The sequence below is a fragment of the Sphaerodactylus townsendi genome, linkage group LG05, assembly GCF_021028975.2.
Source record: "Sphaerodactylus townsendi isolate TG3544 linkage group LG05, MPM_Stown_v2.3, whole genome shotgun sequence".
NCBI classification, from domain to species: Eukaryota; Metazoa; Chordata; class Lepidosauria; order Squamata; family Sphaerodactylidae; genus Sphaerodactylus; species Sphaerodactylus townsendi.
Window position 1 is genome coordinate 75,339,914 of NC_059429.1, and position 23,680 is coordinate 75,363,593.

Genomic DNA, 23,680 nt, shown 5'->3' on the forward strand with positions numbered 1-23,680 from the left:
TCCTGGGTGCCTTTTCAGTCCCAAAAGTATTTAGTTCTGCTGATTCCGGCAATGTATAGTTTTCCTTTTTTAAAAAAAAATTCTATGCAGACACGCATAAGATCATCTTAGGTCAATTCTGCACAGCATAATTATACTGGGTTACATTTGGTATTTAAAAATCCGGGTTTATTTTATCCTGGTTTCTCCCTTTGCATGGGTGCCTGTTTCCATGGAGGAATCGAGTTAAGACCTGGAGGAGTTAAAAGTGACCAACTATGTCTAATCAGAAATGAATGCCCCAAATGCTGACAAAGGTGATAAAAACTTATGAACTTCATTCATTTTAAGATGCTGACAAAAAGTTAAAAAGTAGTGTGGATTGTCAAAAGACTGAAACGGTAAAATATATTACAGAATTGAAGGGACCAAAAAAGCAAATGGTTATCATTATTCTGTGTATTAGTGTCCAGAAGGCCTTTGATACTTCTATTATAGTCATCCATATGAATGTAAGCATCAGAAAAGCAACCACGTTTCAAAAATAGCAAAGGAATTGGCTGTATCATAATTTAATTTTAGGGCTACTATGGCAGGTTGCATTCAAATATCACAACAGAGGTGTGACAGTGATACAAACGAACAAGCTTACAGCTATGCTAACATATTTTCCTCATTTCTCTTCCCTTTCGTATTACATAGAGTGCAACAGAAAGTTTCCAGGTTTGAGAACCCTTAACTTACATTCCAATTTGATATGAGGTCCACATGTGTAGGCTTTTAGACAACCTGGTATTTGTATTCTTTCCACAAATTGAGATTCTAAACCTTCATTTAGTTGCAGTTTAGAATCAGTGTTTTAGGGAGGGGGGTTGCAGTTAAGTTAGGAGATCATGAAAACAACAGCTTTGATTAATGGCTTCTCAAACCAGGAACGTTTTAATTGTCCTCCAAGGCAAAATGAGAATGAAGTTGAGCACACAAGCACAGTGTGTCAGGGAGTGAGTATGGTGAATCCCTGATCCTGAATGCTAGCCACTGATGCAAGGGAAAGCCACCATAGAGTCTACCCTTTTAACAAGTCACCATCAAAGTTTGTTAGATCAAGGTGGTCAGCCAACTCTACCCTGGCTAAACTTGTACCCTGGCAGCCATTTTAGAAGCTACCAATGTCTTGTTTTAGGGAAAGTGAGGTACTAACTGATAGCCTAATAATTTACTTGCCTACTAACCAGGAAAAGATTCCTAAACCACACATTCTGTCCCACCCACCCCCAAAGGCATGCATGTCCATTTTCGAAGCTAGACAAACAAGACATTTCCCCTGACACTGAGCTCAGTTTCCCACTATTGCCTGGAGTTCTGGATGAGTGATCTGGGGTTATAGAGTCTACATGTCTAATGGTACAGGTGGAAGGGAGCACATGGGGCAATATGCTGTAACTGGTGGCATTTCCATGGGAAACACAGGGAGGGGGTCCAAATCAAAGAACTGGCAAAATAGCTTCTGGCATCTTGCAAGAGCTGGTCTCCTTGTAAAAGGCCAACAGGCAAAAGCAAGTTGTAGTGCTGCCTTTAAAAGGGCTGGGAAGAGAAGCTGCTGAAGAGGTCCCAGTTATTCACTCGAGGTTGGACCAGGAGGAAAGCCAGTGAGAGGTGGAATTGGGACCTCTCAAACCCCTTCGCCTTTTCTCTCTTAGACCATCTGGGTGGCACCTTAAAGCTCTTCTGATGGGAGGGCAGGATCAAAGTCTCCTTCCCACTGCCAAAAACAAGAGGTGTTTGTTGACCATCACAGACAGATCCCTGTTTATTGTGGTATCATAATACAGTCCCAGTGAAAGCTTGACAAAGGGGGGGGGGGACTTCACAGCTCAATCAGCTTCTCAATCCGTTTGAGTCTATTTTTGGTGTCGTGCTGCTCTCTAAACTTTTCTGAACCCAAGGTGACCTTTTAAAAAAAAACCTCCCAGCACATACAAACATATCCAAAAACACACTGTTGGGAACAAACAGTTCTAGGAAAAAGGCAAACAATCTCTATAATAAACCAAAGGAGCAGTTAATTTGGCTGGGGAAAACTGACTAATTCAATTCAGAAGGCAAATGGGTTAATAAGGCAAGGAATTACTTTGACTGAACTTTTACTCATAAGTTTTTTCCATTGATTCTGATCCCACACCACTTCAGTTTATTCCAATTTCTGCATACATTTTTGTGCCTTTAGCTTTCACTTCAGATTTTCTGCTTTTCTCCAGCTCCTTTGAGACCACTTTTACCCCAATGTTTTGCTGGAAGATGACATTTCTGCGGGTTTCCTTGATGATTGAACTGTTGTGGTCAAACCACTTCTTCCCTCCCGCACCCTTTAGATGAGCATTTTTTTCCTTTTTTTAAAATAAAAAAGTCAATAATATATTGCTGGAGCACTGTAACAATAGGCTTAGCAGGTTCTCTGAACTGCCAGCTTTCATTTTTTTAAAAGGTAAGTCTTTGTCTTTATCCCCCTAGGGGAGATGTACGTTTCCCGTGAGGGAAGAGGAAAGAGGAAATGAAAACTGGCAATCTTGAGAACCTGCTAAGCCTATTGTTACAATGAACCAGTGAAATATCAATATTTTAGTGCTGTTTTCAAAAGAAGGGGGTGTTGTGATGCCACCAATAACAGCACCAATGGTAACAGTACTCTCCCTTGAAAAGCTTCATTATTTAAGGCACAAGTGGAAGAACATAAACTACACAACTGTGAAAATGAAGAGGGAGGGCAGACATGCAGAAGAACCTTGCCCATTTCAGTAGTTGTGGATCAGCTCCCAAGAAAATCAGGAGAAAGCTGAGGGTGCAGAAAAGCCCTTTGTGATGACAATGAACTAATAGCAACATCATGTTTTATTAGTAAATGAAATTTTCTGCTGAATTAAGTATGTAGCTAAATGTATTCACTTCCTTCAATTATAATCAATTTTCTCCCAATGGCGATCCAGAGTGGCATATATCATTTTCCCCTTCTCCATTTTTTATTTATTTATTTATTTATTTATTTATTTATTTATTATTTACTTACATACATACATACATACATACATACATACATACATACATACATACATACATACATACTTTAGATTTATTAGCCGCCCTACCCCAGCTTTCAACCCTGTGAGGTAAGTTTGTCTGAGAGCAACAACGCCCATCAAGTTCTGTGGCAGAGCAAGGATTTCCTACAAACCGAGTCCTACACTCTAACAATCACATCACACTGGCTCTCACTGACAACAATTTGCAGAACTATGGATGACATAGCTAAAATACTCAGAGTAAAGATGGCGTCCACGACGGAGCTCGATAGTGGAGCTCCGTTACAATGATTTTTTAAAGAACCGTCTCTCGCCTTTAGCCCGCTGAGAGTGAGTTTTTACACCTTCCATTGGGATGTTACACTTTAGGACTGGTTTTATTTACTTACTTAACAACTTAACAACTGGTTTTATTTACTTACTTAACAACTTAACAGCTTAACAACTAGCGCTGAACGCTGAGCGAGGCACCGCCTAAAATACCGGGTGGTGTGTTGGACTTGGAGGTGAGACGGAACATTCTTTCCCTCGCTCTCTCGGCACCTCCAGCCTCCGGCTTCCGCGGCTCTTTGGCCCCTGTTGGACCGGCTCTGTTTTTTGCCTTGCTGAGTCTTCCATCGCTTGTTGCCTGTTGCCTGTCGCCTGCTCGGCCTGCCGGCTGCTGCCGCAGCTGGGCAGCTGGCTCTGGGGCGGGGCGTTGCCTGGGTGCTGCGGCTCTGTTGTGACGGGGCTGCTGGGGCGTTGTAGCCCGGTTGCGGCTTGGTTTTGTTGCGGCTTCGCTGGGAGTGCTTCGTTGGAGGCGCTCCTCCCGACGGCTCGACATCTGTGCCAGGGAAGCCCCAGCGAGAGCTGGTCAAGGACTATTTCTTTTCGGCCTCTACTTATGCCCTAAGCCGCGCTGGGAACGATCAGAGCACAACGCCTGCTGCAAGAGGCTGAGATCATAGGCCCTGCCTTGGCTTGCTATCGAGAGGGCATGGGGGACCACGGCAGCAGCAGCAACGGAAGGTTTGAAGTGTGTGAAGAATTGGAGTGTGTGGAGAGTTGGCTGATGGAGCAGCGAGGACAGTGGGACTATTGTGAGGTCATAAATTCGATCTACGTATAGTGCAGAAGACGACTCCTGGGAGCTAGGCACTTGGCTGCCCTATTTGACTACGGCAAGCCGACTGTGGGAGAGCTGTGCAAGCCGGTCTATGGTGCAGTTTGTCAGAGCTAGGTGGCGTGTTTAAGATCCAGTGCCGGTGGCAGAGGCACTGTTGCTGCTTCCTCTGACTGTTGCCATATTGCCATCTCATCATCAGCTCCATGAGCCCCTTCCGTACTTGGCGACTCAGCAAAGCATGAGTGGCGCACCACGGCGGTGGTGTGAGCCCCGCGGTTTAGCCACTTGGGATCCATCGCGGCTGTGCTCACCCTTAAGGGTGCAGGGGCCTGGTGGCAGCAGGACCCCCTATTCCATTGGCAGACCCCTTTCTGGCCCCATGACATTACTATCTGGCCCCACATTATTATTATTATATTTGCCTCCCTCACAATTGACATTTCTCTTTGTATTTTGTTAAGCACCTGGCAATACCTACGCTTTCCATCTCTGGGTATATACTGCAGCCCACTGGGTGGGAGCATTGGGGGTGCTATTACTAAAGATCTGCTTGGGGACCTCGCTCCTTTTTCTGTTTTTTTCTGTTTTCTGGTTTCTTTTTTGTCCCTCTTTCATTTTTCATTAGCAGACTGTGTAGGTTAAGGTGTAGTTAGGTATATCAATCTTGGCTTAATAGATAGTTTTAGCTTTAATTAGTTAAGAGTCAGTTTAGTGGCAAGAGTGGGGTTTGTTTGTTTTTTAGCCGGGTTTTAGGATAAAGGGGGCGATTGGGACATGGTAGCCACCTATGGGGCTAGGGGATCCCAGTACTGATGGGACCCGGGGTAAGTATAGCGGTAGGCGGCGTCCGCATGATGAGAAGGCGGTCGAGATACCGCTTATGCTCGCCAGCCTTCTGAACCTCCGGGCCCTATCCCAATGCAAGAGGGTGGCAGAAGGCTCCAGAGACACGCCCTCGCTTCGCCCCTGGTGTTGATTAATGCCAGGCCCATCATATAATAAGACCACAGTACTCCGGGACTTTCTCGGAGAGCTACCAGATGGACTCCATGGCCTGTGTCACCGAAAACTGGAGTACGCCAAGGCGAGACTGTTGCCTTTGCGCCGAGGTTACTACCCCCCAGGTTTCACGCGCTCTCCACTGCAGTCTCAACAACACAGGGCCGGGGCGGTGTGTGGCATTGTTCATCCGGAGATTCTATCCCCTTTAGGGCTGCCCCCTGTCCCAGAGAGATCCATTGGCATGGAGTGTGCTCGCCTGGAATGGATTGGTCTCGGAGAGTGTTGGGCCGGCCCTTCCTGGTGTACCGGGTCGCCTAGCGCACCAGGAGGTGGCCTGCCACAGTTGCTAGAGGTGGTGGCTGACTGGGCATTGCGGTTTCCCAGACTGGTTGTCTTGGTGTGACTTCCAATGTCCATGCCTGTCGACCGCACTGCCTCTTGTACAGTAGCTCGGCGGACCTGGGTAATGTCATCCATGGCGCATCTAGGCCTCTCCTTGATGAACTCTGGCCCCACTCATGAGGCCGGGTCCACACTCTGGATTTGGTCTTTGGTTCAGGGGTTGATATGGCCAGTGATCTCCTCTATTGACAGAGTGCCATGGTCCCACCTATTATGCCCTGAAGGTGTCGGGTGGACATGCCCCACCACCCCTGTCTAGGAAATGACGGACTGATTTATGTCCGCCTTCGCGGGAGACTTATGGATCCAATTGGTTTCCTGAATGCTCTGCGGGAACCTTGAACCTGCCGGGCACACTCAATGAGCAGGTGGCAGACTGGAATTCCCGTCTTGCCGATGCTGGATCGAAAATAGTTAGCTCCCCAGCGACTCCTCAGCTGTCCACGTTCTCGGCTGGCCCCTGGTATACCGAGGGAGCTTCACGCCAGATGAAACGAGAACTCAGATCGCTGTCTAGAGCGGAAGTGGAGGAAGTCTCCATTGACGGAGCGGCGCGAACATCTTATAGGACGCTTATGAAGGCCTATGAGTTGGCTGATGAAGGAGGCGAAGAGAGCTTTCTTCTCCTCCTCTCTTCCGGTTCTCACCAGAGCTCTCGCCCGGCACAATTGTCTCCAGAGGATTCGGTCTTTAAACGACCTCTCTACCCTCAGGGGTCCACAAATGATCAATTGGCTATTGTAGGCTGTGAGGCATTTATGAGACTTTTTCAGCAGATAAAGTCACATCGGCTCCGCCAGGACCTTCCTGGGCCACTTTTTTTTGACTCTTCAAGCAATTTCTATAGTGGAACTGGAGGCTCCCTTGTCATCTTCTTGGCCCTTGTTTGGCCTCGGGTTTGCCCTGCTCTCTGAAGCCGCTGTTGACAGGGCCCTGGCTGCTGTTAGACCTACTACCTGTCCCTCTGGATCCATTGCCCTCCTGAAAGCTTGTTAAAGTTTGCTGGGAGGAGCTACGACCCCAAATCTATTGAATATTATCAATGGCTCCTTTGAGCAAAGGGAGTCTTTCCTGGTGCAGAGTTGAAGGAGGCAGTGGTCCGCCCACTCTTAAAAAGACCATCATTAGATCAAGGAGATCTGGCTAATTACCGCCCCGTCAGAATCTTTCGTTTCTGGGGAAGGTGGTTGAGAGAGTGAATGTTAGAGCAGATTCCAGGGTTTCCTGGAGGACACATTGGCTTTTGACCCCTTCCAGTCCGGCTTCCGTGCTGGGCATGGGCCGTCGAGAACCGTTCTAAATGTAGCCGTCACCAGATACGCTCCATTATGCGAAAGCTTGGCCGAGCCGGATCGGTGCTGCTGGTATTGTTAGATCTTACTGCGAACATTTGATGTGAGCCGATCACGACCTTTTGACCCACCGCCTGGCGGCTTCAGGAGTGCAGGGCACTGTCCTTCATTGATTTATCTCGTTTCTCCGGGACCGAATTAAGCAAATTAATGGTGTGGGGATCAGGCCTCCCGAAGGTGCCACGCTTGTTGCGGTGTGCCCCAGAGATGGCGCTCCTATCCCCACTGTTATTTAATATCTATATGCGACCCCTTGCTCGGTTGGTATGGAGCTTTGGGCTGATCTGTCGCCAGTATGCTGATGACACTCCAGCTCATTCTGTTGATGGAGAGGGGAGCGGCTGACGCCTTCTGCAACTCTACAGCATTGTTTGGAAGCGGTTGCTGGATTTGAATTGCGACAAACGGGGGGTTAAAGAAACTAAACCCGCCGAGAAGGCGGAGATCCTCTGGCTAGAAGCGAGGGGGAGGTTAGGGATTTTCAGCCGCCCGGTGTAGGAGGAGGGCCTCGGTGGCACCCGGCCCCTCCGTTGCGCGGCCTGGGGATTCCACCTGGATTGCGTCTCTTTCAATGGAGACCCAGGTGGCCCATACAACCCCAGATTCGCGTTTTTCCCACCTCCGTCAGGCCCGACAAGCTGGCCCCCTTCACTCCCAAGCGGACCTGGCCACTGTGATCCACTTTATAGCGGTCACCTCCAGGCTAGACTATTGTAATTCGGCTCTACGCTGGCCTGCACTGGCGCCTGATTCGGAGATTAAAGCTGGTCCAGCATGCAGTGGCGGTAGCGTTTACTTACAGGAGGAATTTTTCACCGTGACCATATTCAGCCTGTACTCCGCCAGCTGCACTGGCTTAGCCAGTCAGATTCCAGATCATCCACGGGTATGGGTGTTAGCAAAGACCTTGCTAGCGGCCTGGGACGCCATTGCCTGCGGGACCGCCCGCCACCCCATATGTCCCTACCGCGGCCCTCTGCGTTCAGCAGAGGCCCAATTTGCTAGTGGTTCCCAGCCCCTCAGTAACACAGCTGGCCTCCACCCGGGCCAGGGCTTTTACGGCCCTGGCCCCTGCCTGGTGGAACACTCTTCCTCCAGCTGTCCGGGCCCTGCGGGATCTTGGAGAGTTCCGCCAGGGCCTGTAAGGCTGAGGATTGTTCCCACCCGGGCTTTGGGGGAGGCCAGCTGGTGAGGGGTGAGGCGCCCTCTTTTTCTTTCCCTTTTAACATCTTGGGAGCTGTAATTAGATCTACCGCCCCCTCTCTGGGAGGGGTTTTTATTGTTAGTTTTAAATCCTGGACGCCAAGTGGAATGCTGTAGTTTCATGTTTTAAATATGTATATTTATATTGATTATTTATTGTTATTATTGTTTCTGGAATATTATTTTGTTGTTCACCGCCCAGAGCCCTCAGGGGATGGGGCGGTATACAAATGTAATTATAAATAAAATAAATAAATAAATAGGTGAATTGGGTAACAACAGAACTGGATTATTTATTCATTCTACCTTTTAGACTGAAACCTTGCTTAAATTTTGCATTCACATAAACTACACTTTCCTTTTTTTAATTCTATAAAGAATGTAAAAAAACCACAAAGAACATATTACAGAAAAAAGTGTGTGTAGAGCTTACATCTATCAACATCTAAAGCTTTCATCATCAAATATTCTCTTTAAAATGTTCAAACATAAAAAGATCTAAATACAACATTTTTTCTTATCCATAAGACCATTGTTATCATTTATTGTCCCACTCTATTTTTTCTACATTCTGTAGGCAATCTATGATGCATCAAGGATGTTAACTTGGCTATTGTTGCGTATTCTGTTAGTTTGTTCATTCATTCTGTTAGATCTGGAGGTTGCTCTGCTTTCATCTTGTTGCAAATATGATCCTAGCCACAATCACCATATACTTAAATAATTCATTAGACTTTTTTGGTGCATTAATTGGCAAAATATTTAACAACACACTAATGCAAACTAACTTCCATTAACTTTTGCATCTCATCAAGAATCATAATCCAATATTTCCTTGCTTTTTTACACGTCTACTACATACAATAAAAGGCTGCAGCTGTATTTTAACATTTTCAGCATTTTCCATTATAATAACTATTAGCTTCAGCAATAACTTTAGGTTTAATGTACCACCTAAAACTACACTTTGAAAAAAATGTGAGCAAATGCCTACTGATCTTTATTATTAATCTAGCAATATGTAATTCCATTCATAACCAGGCTAATCAAAGAAGGTACAAGGTGTAAGGAATTCCATAGAAGCAGAAATAAAAGGCTCTTTGGTGAAAAAAGACCGTTTATTCAGACATCTTAGAAAGCTCAAGTACACGCAGTGGCAGGAATGACACTTCCCGCCAGAAGCACAGGTTATAACTCTATTCATCCCATCCCCCTCCCGGCTTCCCATGGGAACGGAGACCTCATCTCCCGCGCAGAGATAAAGTCTCCGCCGATGAAGCTGGCCCATCGCCCGGGCTGTGGAATGTACTCAAGGTTAGGCGGCTGCTCTTACCATCAACACCATTGAAACCTTTACACAAGATTAACTTCTCAGATATGAATGAAAAAGCATTCAAAAGCAACTGGTTATACAACAGCATTCATCTTTTGTCCAGGAAGAGGGAGACTCTTTCAAAACAGAGATCAACTAGAAAAAAAGTTCTACAAAGAAGGCTGAAAAACATACATGAGGACCTGCAAGTTTCCCAGTAATTGTGGATCACTCCCCTGACAGTTATCATAAAGTTTATCAGCCCTTTGATGTGTTTTTTTAAAAGAAAAGGTAGGAGTCTAACACTCTATTGCATAGGCCTTAACATCCTGGGTACTTTAAACACACACTCTAAACAAAACAACAATCCTGGCATCTGATCAGAGGAGGAGCCAGTTTGCTGAGAAATGATAGAGAAATTAGAACAGCTGTAACATTTTTCAGGATTCAGAATATTTGACAAAACTGATGCCCTACAAACCAGCCCAATCTACAATGCTAACTGAATTTAAATTTTGCCAGAAAGTTTATACAAGCCATAAAGGTCACTGTCCAAATTACTTGCGCTGCTGTGAAAGAACAGGCCAGAATAGACCAGACATGATAGATTACCCCCTACACAGACTTTACATTGAGGAAGATGGGTAGCTCTGTGTAGACACTCAGTAACTTATTGGCACCAGGGCAGGTAGAATTCAAACCAAGGTTTACATCTTTATTTATTTACAAGAAAATTGAAGTAAATCAGGAAGGGTTTTAAGCCAAGAATCACATTAATAAGTATATACAAGAAGCTAGTTCAGAGAAGAATCTTGTTTACAAGATGTTTCAATATCTTTAAATTGCTGTCACTAACTCCAGTGCTTTCAAGTTTGTTACAGTCACTTAAAAAACACTATCCTGATCCTCAGGAGGTGTTTCTTTTACTGTTTCCTGTGCTGATAAGACTTAATTCCTTACTTCAGTTAAATGCAACCGACACAGATCCTAAACCACTAACTCCTAGACTATCTCCTTCATCTGAGACGTCTGTTTCACACAGTGCTTACCAGAGAAGGACTTGTGGTTTTCCTCCAGAAAACCTAATCCTTTCCCTATTTACACTGCCACCACCCTCAGGAGCTTCTCTGCCCCATATCTGGGAGAGTTCTCCTCAGAGACTCTAAACCAAGTCACCAGTGTGATTAATTATGATTACCCACAGAACTTTGGCGCAGTTTCCTTCACAGAAATTTGCTCTTATTGGCCCTTACTCTTTGTTGCTCAGCTCTCACAGAACTGCCCCTCAGCACAGATCTATATCAAAATAACCCGCTAACTCTGGCATTCTCAACAAATCTCCCCTCAGCACCAAATGCCTTCAGGTTAAGAATGCCCAGCAATTCTCTCCAGCCAATAATGCTGTGGTCTCCATTAGCCCTTTAGGCTTGCAACATTCTAAGGTCAGAATGAACTTAGGTGGCAGCATACATTACATCAGAAGAGGACACTGGCTTTGCATAGAGTGCCATAAAACAAACCACATGGCAAAATGGCAAAGAAAGCAAAATATATTGCTTATAGACTCACATGCAGAGCAGGTCTCTACCACTTCTACTGTAAGGAGGAATTTTTCAATCACGGTAATAGAGATGGAAGAACGCGGCTCTCCTTCTCCAAACCATAAGCCACCCTTCGCGGTTTAATAATTAATTTAATTAAAACAAATAAATCCACCCCTATTAACTGACTGTATTTCTGTTGACAGGCAAAGCATCCAATTTCAATTGCTTGAAGCACAGGTTCACAGGAGAGGTGCCCCTGATGATTTAGGAGCTGAATCAAAGTTAGACACATTTAGTCATTTAAAGTGGAATGCTATGCTAGTCAGATCAGCAAGAAATTTTTCTCCATTTTTCCAGGATTAAAAATGTTCACAGACAGCCTGTGGATCTGTAGAACTCAAGAAACAGGAGAGCCAGCTTCTTCACCAAAGATACTTACCTGCTTCCATTCTGTTTTGCTCATGAAAGGCCCCTTCTACTCTTAATGCTGTTACTGTGTTCAGAACAGAAATGGGGGAAACAGTTACAAAACAAGCATCACAAGAAAAAATGTGATCCTGTGATAGTTAAGCCTCCTCCATGCCAGTTGCCCACCACCACCACAGTTTTAGGCCATTAGGCCAGCAAAAAGAAAACAAAAACAAAATCAAATGATACACATGTACAGAAATGCACAGTATAAGACCTATACGCAAAAAATATCATCAGTTTGTAACATTATTACAATCACCATTATACAGTATGGCTCTTTGTCTTAACTTGGATCTACGCTTATTATGTGCCAAAATACAAAATTTGGCTACCTGCTGAAATATAAAGGAAACTCGGTCTTGCAATAAAATTCTTACAAGAACTGAATCAGAATTGACTATGATTAAATTTGTATAATGAGTCAACTGTGGTTGAATTAAAGACTTCCTTTCCCCTTTATGGAGCTCAAAATGCAATAGGATGTGTGACACAGAGTCTACTTCCCCTGAATTGCAAACACATACTCACCTATGATGTGGTACTTTTTGAAATCTTCCCATTAGATTGGTTGATAGGAAAGCATCAAAACGGGCCCTAGAAAAGACCCAGCGGCATTTTGCGGATGCTATGTTAGATAGGTAAGGGGCAGCTGAAATTCCTGACCAGGATTTTAATGGTTTATATAACACGATTAACAAGGGGAAATCTGTTTGCATTTCAATATTGTTGAGACATTGATAGACCAGGGCTGTTACTCTACGATTATCCAATTCCAATAGTTGTATAGCATCCAAGCCGCACTGTTTAAGTTTGAGAATTATTTTTTCTAACCAACTTGGATATGTTGTCACTGTCAGCAATAAAGGCAATAAACCCAAGGGGTGGGAAACGACTTTAAGTCAATATTTAATAATCAGCCTCCAAAAGGTTGTCTCAGCTTTAACCAACAATAGTTAAGCTATTGTATATGGGAGAGTGGTATGTCACATAAATATCGCAACTTTTAAAATTACACGTTACTTCCAGGAAATCTATATGTTCTGTAGAAAACCAAGAAATCAACTCAATTTTCCAAGCTGAGAGCTGTTTTGGAGCATTTTTATTTTGCCAGAATATGTATCATCACAATATTAGGGTACCACTCTTGACTCGTTATAGCTATAAATATTCACTCATCAATGAAATACAAAAACATGGAGATTCCACTTAGCTTAATACCCACTGATAAGTCTATGAATTTGACTGATGATTTGCTCAAGCCAACCATTTGCTTATGAATTCCATGTGAGTTTCATGTAAGAACACGTAAATATGCTAGTTGGAAGGAAGGTGTACTACCAGTCATATCAATCCACCACCCAGTAATACTGATAACACATTTTTGTTTTCTTACCTAAGCCTACATTCTCATCATGAATGAGGAAACATCTTGAAACAAAAAAGAATGTCCTTCGCTTGGGGACAGGAGGCAAGCACAGTGAAAGCTACTGTAGTGCAGTGATTAGTGTGTCAGACTTTGATGAGGGGCGGGGGGGGGGCTTTGTCTGAAGCTTATAGAGTGACCCCAGTACCAGTCACTCTATTTCAGCCTAATTTATTCCATGGGATAAAAAAGAAGGGACAAGGACCTGAGTATCTAGGGATGAAGGATGGGATTAAAAAACAACCAAGCAAACAAGAGTAAAAATTTCCTCCCAAGGAAGGCACTTTCTCTTTCTGCCGAATAAGAATCTGAACAGGGAGACTGATGCTCCAAGACACAGAGTGAATTCTTATAGCCAATGGGACATGAAGAAAAAGGCCAGACCATGGCCAGCTAAAATAAAACTCAAACTGACATTGTGCTGACCTGGCTGACTCCTAAGAAAACTAATCCTAAGTGGAAATTCAAGCTCCCTGAATATGGAAAAATGGGTCAGGATTCCCTCCTAGTCCTGACTATTATGGAAACTTATAGGTAAGAGAACATATTCCTCAGAGAGAAGGAATGTAGAAGCATCAGTATTAGACAAAGAAGGACAATAAGGGCTCCAATGACTGGAACCCCCACCCCCCACCCCCGGGAAGATGAAAACAGAGGAAAAGGGGAAAGGACATTTACTCTGTCTCCACCCTTTGAGACTTTCCCCAGCTCACATTAGGCATCACATCTTCTTCATAACCAGTTCAGCCTTACCTTTGGTAGCCCTCTGTCCTCTCAGGACAGAAAGCAAAGCACAACCTGCCAAGAAGAGGCATCCTGCTATTCGGTGCCGGGAAATCAAGTAACAAGGAGGCAGTTTTATGGCAGAGTTAAAACCAATTGCTTTACAATTGTTTCAGGCATGACTTCTGCACTGTTCTTCCATTGTAGGGAGAACGCAGCAGAGGTCATGGATGTCACACTTGCTCCAATTCCCTGTGTGTTAAAAGCTCAAATTGTTTGGCTATTGTGTACAACTTCTGGATCCATGTATGAGGTTTGGGGAGTGCTTGGTCTTTCTGTCTTGACTGTGATATACCCAACCCAAACTTTCTTCTTTTCACCGTGATGAGAAATACTGTTGTTTTTGACAGCTCAAATAGAATTCTTGCAGTCAGCTGCTGAATGGCTGAGGAGCTTCAGTTAATATAATTGAATTATTCTGATCAGGTGTTTTTTATTCTTGTAGCAACACACAAGGCACTCATTAACATGGTAAACAATGCCACCTAGAGGGCCTTATTCTCTTTTGATCCAGTAACTATGTATTCCATGAAGAAAGGTCAAAACATGTGTTAGATGATCCCAAGAGACCCACTAGCATTCAGGGAACCTGACTTAAAAGGACTGACTTTCTAAAAACCATGGTCTCCTGGGTTAGTGCTATTTGGATGACATGTGCCTACTCCACCCCTATCTTTTAAATGACTCCTGGTATCAGAGGCAAAGGGAAGGGAGATGGCATGCAGGAATACCGCTGGTGTCAGAGCACAGTTGGTTCTTCCATCCCAGATGACAAAGACTTTAACACAGAACAGACTGAGGTTTGATTGTATACCAGCAAATCTATACTTTGCATGCGAATTTAGATCCTAGGACTGAGGGCTCACTCTCTGGAATCAGGCTTTTCTAGTTAGCCAACTGGCCTTGACATTTGTTATGCCCTGGACACTGGCTGTCACAGTAGGTGCTCTCTACACAAAGAAACAGTCATGAGCTCCCTGTGTCGAAAGGAGGACTTTTCCTCACCCAGTTTATATAGGCATTAGTAATGCTGGCTGGACCCTACAAAACAGTTCAGCTTTTCTCTGGTGCAGGGAGTCATCCGCCAATGTGAGATCCATTGGAAAAGAGGATAGTGCCATTGTGAGCAGAGGAATTTGACTCGTTAACTAGCAAGACTTTTGAAATAAGTCAAAATCACTGTTCAGTTCACCAGGCTAACTGATCACTTCACCTAATTTGTCTCACATTTATGAAACCACGGAAGTCTAGTCATTTTAACTACTTCCTCCTCTAGGCCAAAGTCTAAGGAATATTATATAGGCAGATCCCCCTTTGAATTTTGCTGTCATTATAACTGCTGCTGATCCTGGTCCTGTCTCCAGTGATGCCACTATCCCCAAACTTCCCACATGCTTTATCAAAACTGGCAGAACATGTAGAGACATAGCCACTCTTCGAGTGACTATACATTTCCCTTTGCCTATTAAATAAAGTTCTCTTTAAGGTTATACAACAGTGACTGAGAATGAACTGATTCAGGAAATTCCAGCTGAACCATAAACTCACTGAGGCCTTAAGCAAAAGGCACTGAACACCTCATAATGAAGGGATAATAACATTAATAAGATAATGCATGTAAGCATATTGTACACTGCATGATTATTGTAGAGATTATACAGCTTCTCCCCCTCCTCCCAAATAAGAGTACTGTACAAATTAGAGTACTGTACAAATTATTTGACCAGAACAAACAGCTCTTCTAGCACTGATATGTACCAGAAGGAAAGAGTAGAAAATTCTGCCTCCAAACACAGGTGATTTGGCCATTACTAAGGATTATTTTGCAAACCTCTCATGATGGCTTTAATTTAAGTATTTTATACATACAATGAACTTAACAAGACTATGGCTGATGGCTGCAACATACTTTTTTGAGGTGTCACATGTACCAATCATCTTCAGTTTTACTGTGGTTTTTGTTTTCAAGAATCAATTGCTGCTGGATTATGCGACATTACAGTTTCTCATAGGCTGACTCTGCATGGGCAGCAACAAGTTCATGGAACCTGTTTCTGCTGCCTCTGCCGCCATTCGCTGGGATCCCTGAGGCAGAGGGCAGCACGGTTCACATGGAAAAACTGTGTTTCTGTGCGAACCACGTAGCTAAGAATCCCCCCCACCTGAGACTCCTCCTAATCTACCTGTACAGCAGGGCAACCGCCTATTAGAGTATCCCGTCTAATGGTGGCCGCCTGGGGAATCCACCATAATGGTGGAGGGAAGGGTGTGTGAAGTGAATGCTTCCTGCTTGCTGTTGTTCACACAGGCAAGCAGGAAGTGTTTGCAACCCGGGTTTAAGGGAAAAGTCGCAGAATTTATGGTTTTCATTAAACCTGGGTTCTGGCCACAAAAATGGGTTAACAGCATTGGGGGGGGCAAGTTCTGTGGAAACCCCCCCCTCCCCAATGCTTTTAAAAAGGGCCTCAACCCATTTTAATTGGCCCATGCAGAATCAGCCATAGCTATGACAACCAGAAGATTCCAGGGCTTTGTTTGTTGGCTGGTTTTGAGAATGGAAGAAACTGCAAATCTAGAAAGCTTGAAAGTCATAGGCAACATTAGGATTTTCTCTTTTGTTCAGGAGCTCTCACTGTAAACTTTTTTATTTAAAAAACTGTTGCTTAGATCAAGTCCAGTCAGCCCTAAATACTGACTACAGTGAACCTACTAAAAATGTGCACGCTCAGGTGTGGCCCTTGCCTGTTTCTCAGTTTCAATCTGGAGTGTTCTCCAGATGTCAACCCCAGCTCCAGCCTCCATGGCACCATAATTATGCCAACCACATTAATTGAAGCACTTTAAAACCAATAAAATTGAAGACTGCCTCATAAAATAAATGTTCATAAAACAAATAGGCCCTGATACAGAAACAGGTTTTCTGTGGCTTTTTTGCTATATCTGCACTCTTGCACTATCAATCTCTATATGCCAGGTTATATCAACAATAGATACTGGACAGATTTCTCTACCAGAAGTTGCTTAACTATCTTATTTACACAAGACTGATAAATGGGTTATAAAAGTGGAGACACACAAAACCTCCAAGGGAAGACCCATCTGTACACACTGTACACTATTTATGTTATCAGTTATATAATCCCTACTTCCATAATGTTCTCTCAAAGTATTTCAGTATCATGATACTGGCTTATTCTTTGATGGATTAATTTGACTTCTAATCAAAATATAGACTCATGGTAAATCTGGAATAACACAGCAAGATAAAATGCTTGTAGGGAGTTCTGAGTATTGCAAAATCTTAGAACGGAAGCATGGAACATTATAGAGGTCTGAATTTCCATTTACCATAATGACACAGGACTTATTCTGGGTATGTCCAGGCATAATCACCTCCTTCATTTGAGATTTCATGTGATCAGTTTGATTGCACAGAAATAAAGGAAGTCAGAAGCATTTAGCACTGAAAGGCAAGAAATGTGCCATATTAATTAAACTTTAATCTATAAACACAATAATCCAGAAGCAGCTGAGAAAATTCCAATCTAAGTTATGGCTTCATCTCAAAGTAGCCATCAGTCTTCTATCAATGTTATTTGCATATTTCTTAGTTACGAACACAGCAGTCACTAGACAGCCCAATAAAACTGCAGACTTTCTTAACAGTTTCCGCTTCAATGCATACTCTCCAGACTAAACAAAGCCCCTGGCAGACACTTCCTAGAACATCCACATAAGAATGGTATATCTTGCACCATCTTTGCAGGGTCCAAAGTCTAACTGGAGCCTCCAAACTATAATTGTTAACAAAATACCTCTTATAACTATAAGTACTGCAACTGTTCCTATAGCTTGCCACTGTTCCATTATACTTCAGAAAGTTAAATTCCTAAGAACAGTTTGTGTTCCACTAGGTGTTCCACTGTGGTGGGCACTATTTTTCCAAGACACGCCAGCTGCTTTGTGTGGGCCTGGGCATCTTCTATGGGCATCAAGAGTCCTATCAGCCAGTCAGCCAACTGGAGGACGGGCCAGACAATTGGTGGATAGGCCAAAGGTAGATAGATCTCAGAGGGCCAGCATATAAGTATTTCAGCACACCAGGCCCCATTTGGCTTTCAGTTGCCTATCTGGAGCCCCGGGGGAAAAAAACAAGCAACAACAAAGAGAAGGAGCACCACTGGAGCAAAGGCAAGATGGCAAGTGGCAAAGGGTCACCACAGAAGGATAAAAAAAGGAAAATAGGAAAGATGAAGTAGAGAGATATTTAATTGGTTTAATCTGCCTATCCTGACAGAGGGTCATACCCTTTAATCACCTGGGCAATTTTTTAGTGGCATGTGCCATAGCACAGGGGCCCATGCCATTGATTGTGATGAGGTGGCACGTATGTGAGCATTTCATAGCAGGAACCCTAGCTAGGATTTGATAAATGACAAGCTATAGGTCTTTCTGGTAAATCTCCACATTTGGTTGCACACTCCATGAAGTCCATGTACCTGCTTCTTAGGAGGTCCAGGTCTGATAAGCAGAAGCACAGGAATGAGATGCACCTGTGTGCCTTGCCAGGCTTTCACCCCTCTCCAGTTCATGCTGTAAAGGGCTTCCTTACTATCTGCCAGTCCTCCCTTAATCAGTTCTAATTTATTGTTGTCATTCTAGCCTGCCTGGAGGCACTTGGCCTCCCATCAGGTGAGTTTGCTGGGCACCCCTACAAGATTAGAGCCATCGCTCTACAAGATTAGCAGCCAAGTTCAACCTGTTAGAGTCATACATTCAGGCAGTTAGTAGATGGCAGTCATTCACTGTTTGTTCCTACATTATGACAGGTCTTCCACTAACATATTCTCCTTCTTGCAGTGTTCTGCCTCAAGTCTGTCTGGTCTGTGACCACAGCGTTGTGGACTAGCTAGGAGTTATGCTTCATCTACTGGCTGGGGGACATAACCAATGGTTTGAAGGGCTTCCTGCACATCTCCTGGATTGGGAGCCACAGCATGAGGTAGGCAGAGTTGATGCCTACTCTCCTGCACTGGGCCAGGCAGCTTGGTCCGTTGAAAGCTTTCATAACGTCATGCAGGAGTCTGGCCCTGATGATCCTAGCTGACCCACAATACTCTGCATGAACAATTCACCTCCATGCTGTTGTTCTGTTGCACCTGTTGGACTGGTCTGGTGTCCACAACCTAGAGAAGATTAATGCAACTGGGGAAAAAGTTACCAAGGCAACCAGTGACTGTATAGAAGCAGGAGGCTGACTGATCCAGCACTTGGACATCTCATTCAGGCAGAAAGCCCTCTTTAGGCTGAATGGTATTCACTTTGTTGACTGGGGACAGGACCTATAGCTGCACAAGCTCCAGGGTGGCCTTTGAAAATGGTTGAAGCTGTGGTAAGTATGGCCAGAAGCAGATGGGAGAATGAAAGGGTCACATAAGAAAGATTGCTAAGCTGGATGGCCATATGAAAACTATCAAATCAAGAATGGTTCAAGAATGGGTGGGTACATGTCATCTTTCCTTTTAAGATTACCAAGGATTTGGCAAAATAATTAATCTTATAATTTTACTTTAAAAGAATATTTGAATTAGTAGAGTAATAAGAGTTAATAGCTTTAAAAAAGGCACTAAGGGCTCAGTGCTTGACGTTTCATTATATGCTTCCTGCATAGCCAAATATTTTCACACTAACAGTTAAAACTATGGCATACAGCCATATATACACAGTACTGATGCCCTTCTCCAACAGATTTAGCTTGTTTACCTTGTCCAACACACACTTAGTTATCATTAACAAATACCACAGCCAGATTAGAGCAGCAATATAGTACATATAACTGAAGCATCTACCACTCAGAACTAGGAATATTACATTTTCTGCAAATGTTCTGTTCTTCCTCGTGGATGCAGGGAAATCTGCTTCTGAGACTGCACATCTTCCTGGCCCCGTCTTCCTTACCTTTCTCCAATTAATTCTTCCTTGGGAAGCAATTTATCCCCCATATACAGACACATGAGGAATGTAGTGCCCTGAAAGTTCTCCTAATTAACACTACTCTGACATTGGCTGGGACTCATAAACATGACTTTGCACTTTTTCTTGGAATGTCTGTGGGACTGGGCCTTACCCTTTTAAGAATATCAGTGAGTGAGGCTGACACAGCCTCAAGTCACATGTTTCTCTTGTAATCTTCCTTTCTACTCACTAAGAGAAAATTGGGTTGATCAAGGACTCCAAGGAGAGAACAGAAACAGATCTTCCTTGGGCCTTGTTACTTGCACCACACGAATGAATAAGCAGTCGCCTCTGTTGATGGAGTCAGGTAGAGAGGCTTCAAGTTCAGTGACGATGATGTCCACAATGATTGAGCTGCTGAAAGGAGATATTAGATTTGAAAGCATCAAACAAGTCACTCTGAACAGGCCCCAGCAACACTGAGACAAGGAGTATGGCAGAAGGCCTCAGCAAAGTGCAATGACATAATTGTGTTCAGCTCTGTGAGCAAATTTTCCATACAGGGATAAGCCCTCAAACTTCCCTGACTAGAGCTACTTGGTGAGAAAACTGCAAAACAATATCTGTCTATCCACAAACACATATCTTTACCAGATGGTCTTCTACAATTGCCTGCGACTCACTCAGGATTAACCTAAGAAAATGCAATTTCTCTGAACAAGCTGCTGGGAAGCTACCAGAGTAAAAAAAGCAGAATCCCAATCAAAAGTGGGATGAAAAGACATACACAAAGCCAAATAATCTTTCTTTAATCTTCAAACAAAAATCTGGAGGTTCCTTAAATGTGTTTTAGTACCATAAAACAAGGCCAAAATCTTTTATTAAAAGTGATAAAGCACTCACATCAACATAACTCTGTGGCAATTATTACCACACCTGACTTTGGTTATATTTAGGAAAAGGGAGGGTTAAATACATCAGGTCTGAGTTTACTTATTTTCTGCTACACTCTACATATGCCAATTTTTGAGACTGGAATTCCCTATGTGGCTTTTTATATCTCATTTACAAGAGTCTTCCTCGACCAAAAGTAGAACAAAAATATCTTTCTAGGCTTCTAGGTTTACACATTTTCTCCAGATTTTCCATTATTCTCCTGTACTACATCACATTCAAGGATGTAATTAATTCACCTGGTCATCATTAATTCACCTCGGGAAATAGCCATGTACACCACCTCACTTTGCATGTAAGGATTTGTGTGAGCTAAGTATTCTGGATAAGCCACTCAATGATTTTTGTGGGAGAGGTCGCTATACAGGGCCACTACTGCACCACAGTTGATATACCCACTACAAATAAACTTCCACCACCTTAGCTCATGTACTTACAGGTCCATAAGTCTCACTTCCCCACATTTTTATGGAGAAGATCAAGCACCCTAACTCATTCCCTCATAGAAACAAAATGTCTAACAAAAGGAAGCAAAGCCATGCAAACTTTGGCAAACCCATAAATATGTGATGTGATTAGTTCTGATTGGAGAATCTAGATTTTGAAAATATGCAAATTTAAGCACAGAAGGCTGTTGATTGTGCTGAAAAATACATTACAATACAGAAGTACCAACTTGTGATTCTAAATACCTGTTCACTAATTGGCAGCAAAGTTGGTACTTTTTAATATGGTTTAATACTACTGACTTGGAAAGCTTAACCATATTGAAGCTTTGCTGCAATTGCACATCTCCCAACATACCCACATATATGCTAAAAACACTACGGAAGCAAGTTAGCGAAAAAAGCTATACATTTCTTTAAGCAAATCTTTGCTTCAACATCTGTCTTCCCAATCGTTGAGTCTTCTTTTTAGATTGCAGACATGCTCCCCATTGCCAAGTCACACTGTAAAATCTTTCATCGTTTGTACAATATACCCATGGGTTAAAAAAAACCCTATTAATATCCAGGACTTGCATACTGGAACATAACTGTAGCCTATTTGTAAGCAGAAATGCTTCCAGTATATTCCTAGAAATTAGAAGGAGCGTACAGTATTTCTGTGTCCTGCACACCACAGGCTATTCCCACAGGAATGGAGGCTCTTGTCTCAGATACAAAGAGCCAGATCCCTAAGAAAGGTCACACACTGTTCAGCAATGGAGTGCTTAGATAATTAAGAAAGATCACTTCAATGAACGAGAACTCAGCAAGTCCATTATGTATCTTTTCCATTCCAGACACAAGACATTCAAAATCAAAGGCTGGATATCTGTTTCCTCATTTTGGCTTCAGTATTCTCGTGTATACCATTACGTACATGCATATATTTGACAATATTTCAACATAGGAATATCGCATCACTGTTATCTTTTTAACCAATTAAAAGGATGCATTTTGCTAACATATGCTTGAGACCTGCAGTACAAAGTAATTGAATATATGAATGGACCACAGATGTACAACACCTTAAACTTTTAATCTCATTTTACACATACCATTTTCAATGGAAACTGTCCCCATGCACAGTTCCTTGCATTTAATTGCTGAAGTCATCAAACAAGCTCTGACTCAGTTTTGGGCAGGTAAACACTGGATGTCCAGATAAGCGACCAGAGGGAAAAACAGAAGAGAAGGGGAAGAAACATTTCCTCTTGTCTGAGAAAACATAAAGGCTAAGCTGAAGGGTTTTGGCAAGGAATTCTGACAAGCCTATAATTTAAAAGGATGTGGTGCATAAGGACGAGGACTTCAGAAGATGTCAAAACAAGGATATGTAAACCAGTGGTCTCTTACCTAAGGCCCTCAAGATGTTCATAGACTATGATTCCCATCAGCTCCTACCAGCATGGCTAATTGGCAGAGCTGATGGGAATCATAGTCCATGGACATCTGGAGGGCCAAAGGTCAAAGATACAGCTTTTCAAAGATTGCCCAGGACAGTAAACCATTTTGACAAGGAATCCAGTATTGTACATGGATGTGTGAACTAGCTGGATGTGTGAACTAGCTTTTTAATAGTGAAGTTCAGACAGTATAATAGCTAATAGTGCTGTTATCCCTAATAAATGACACTTTTTTAGATCATGGAAGAAAGTGATTTTACCAAATTAGTTTCTGATTACACATCAGGAAAGGTGATCCAACTTCTCACAATGTAGCTTAGATCACATTTCATTAGAAACAGCTTGTTTTATGACATTATATTTTCAGTCTATAACACCACAGTATAAGAAAAAAGATATTTACATATACCTTTCTTTATGCAAGATCATTCACTTCTCAGGGTTATGTCCATGATGGTAAACGTACAAGCCTTTGCCTGACCGTTTTTGTATCACTAAGAACAGCCCAAGAATCCATTTAAATTATTATAGCGGATTTAGCCACTAGTTTTATGTCACACGGGTGTGGGGAGGGGGAATACAGGAATAGAAGAGCAGGCTGGTAATGTACAAACCTGGAGGAACAGAACACTTACTTTGGGAAGATGGCAGTCATGAGAGCAGATGCATATCCAGGTTTGCAAACTCCCTCTGAGATGTTAGCATACTTTGATGCTAGCTCTGGGGGCCTGCAGAGAAAGAACTAGAGTCAAGTAAATACTAAATAAAAAACGCCAATTGTGGCACCTTAATCCAATTATACATTTAGGTTAAATAGCTGAGAGTGATAAAAACAAAGAGACTTCTTACACAAAGCAAAACAGGACATTTAGAATCCAATCTTCTCTATCATTCCAATTTTAGTATATGTGCTGCCGAAGCAAGCACGACATTTAGAAGAGTATGAAGAAGAGTTTGGATTTATATTTCCCCTTTCTCTCCTGCAGGAGACTCAAAGGGGCTCACAATCTCCTTGCCCTTCCTCCCTCACAACAAACACCCTGTGAGGTAGGTGGGGCTGAGAGAGCTCTGAGAAGCTGTGACTAGCCCAAGGTCACCCAGCTGGCATGTGTGGGAGTGTACAGGCTAATCTGAATTCCCCAGATAAGCCTCCACAGCCCAGGCGGCAGAGCTGGGAATCAAACCCGGTTCCTCCAGATTAGATACACGAGCTCTTAACCTCCTACA

General features: G+C 43.2%; 1 protein-coding gene across 5 annotated transcripts in view; it reads right to left on the reverse strand.

Annotated features, from left to right (window-relative positions):
• Positions 1-23,680, reverse strand: part of ST3GAL3 (ST3 beta-galactoside alpha-2,3-sialyltransferase 3) — a 247,227-nt gene that overhangs the window by 155,773 nt on the left and 67,774 nt on the right. For all 5 annotated transcript variants that reach the window (XM_048498760.1, XM_048498758.1, XM_048498759.1 and 2 more), the window contains one exon: positions 23,089-23,181. In XM_048498760.1, coding sequence (XP_048354717.1) covers positions 23,089-23,181 — 93 coding nt within the window. The remainder of the gene's footprint in view (positions 1-23,088; positions 23,182-23,680) is intronic.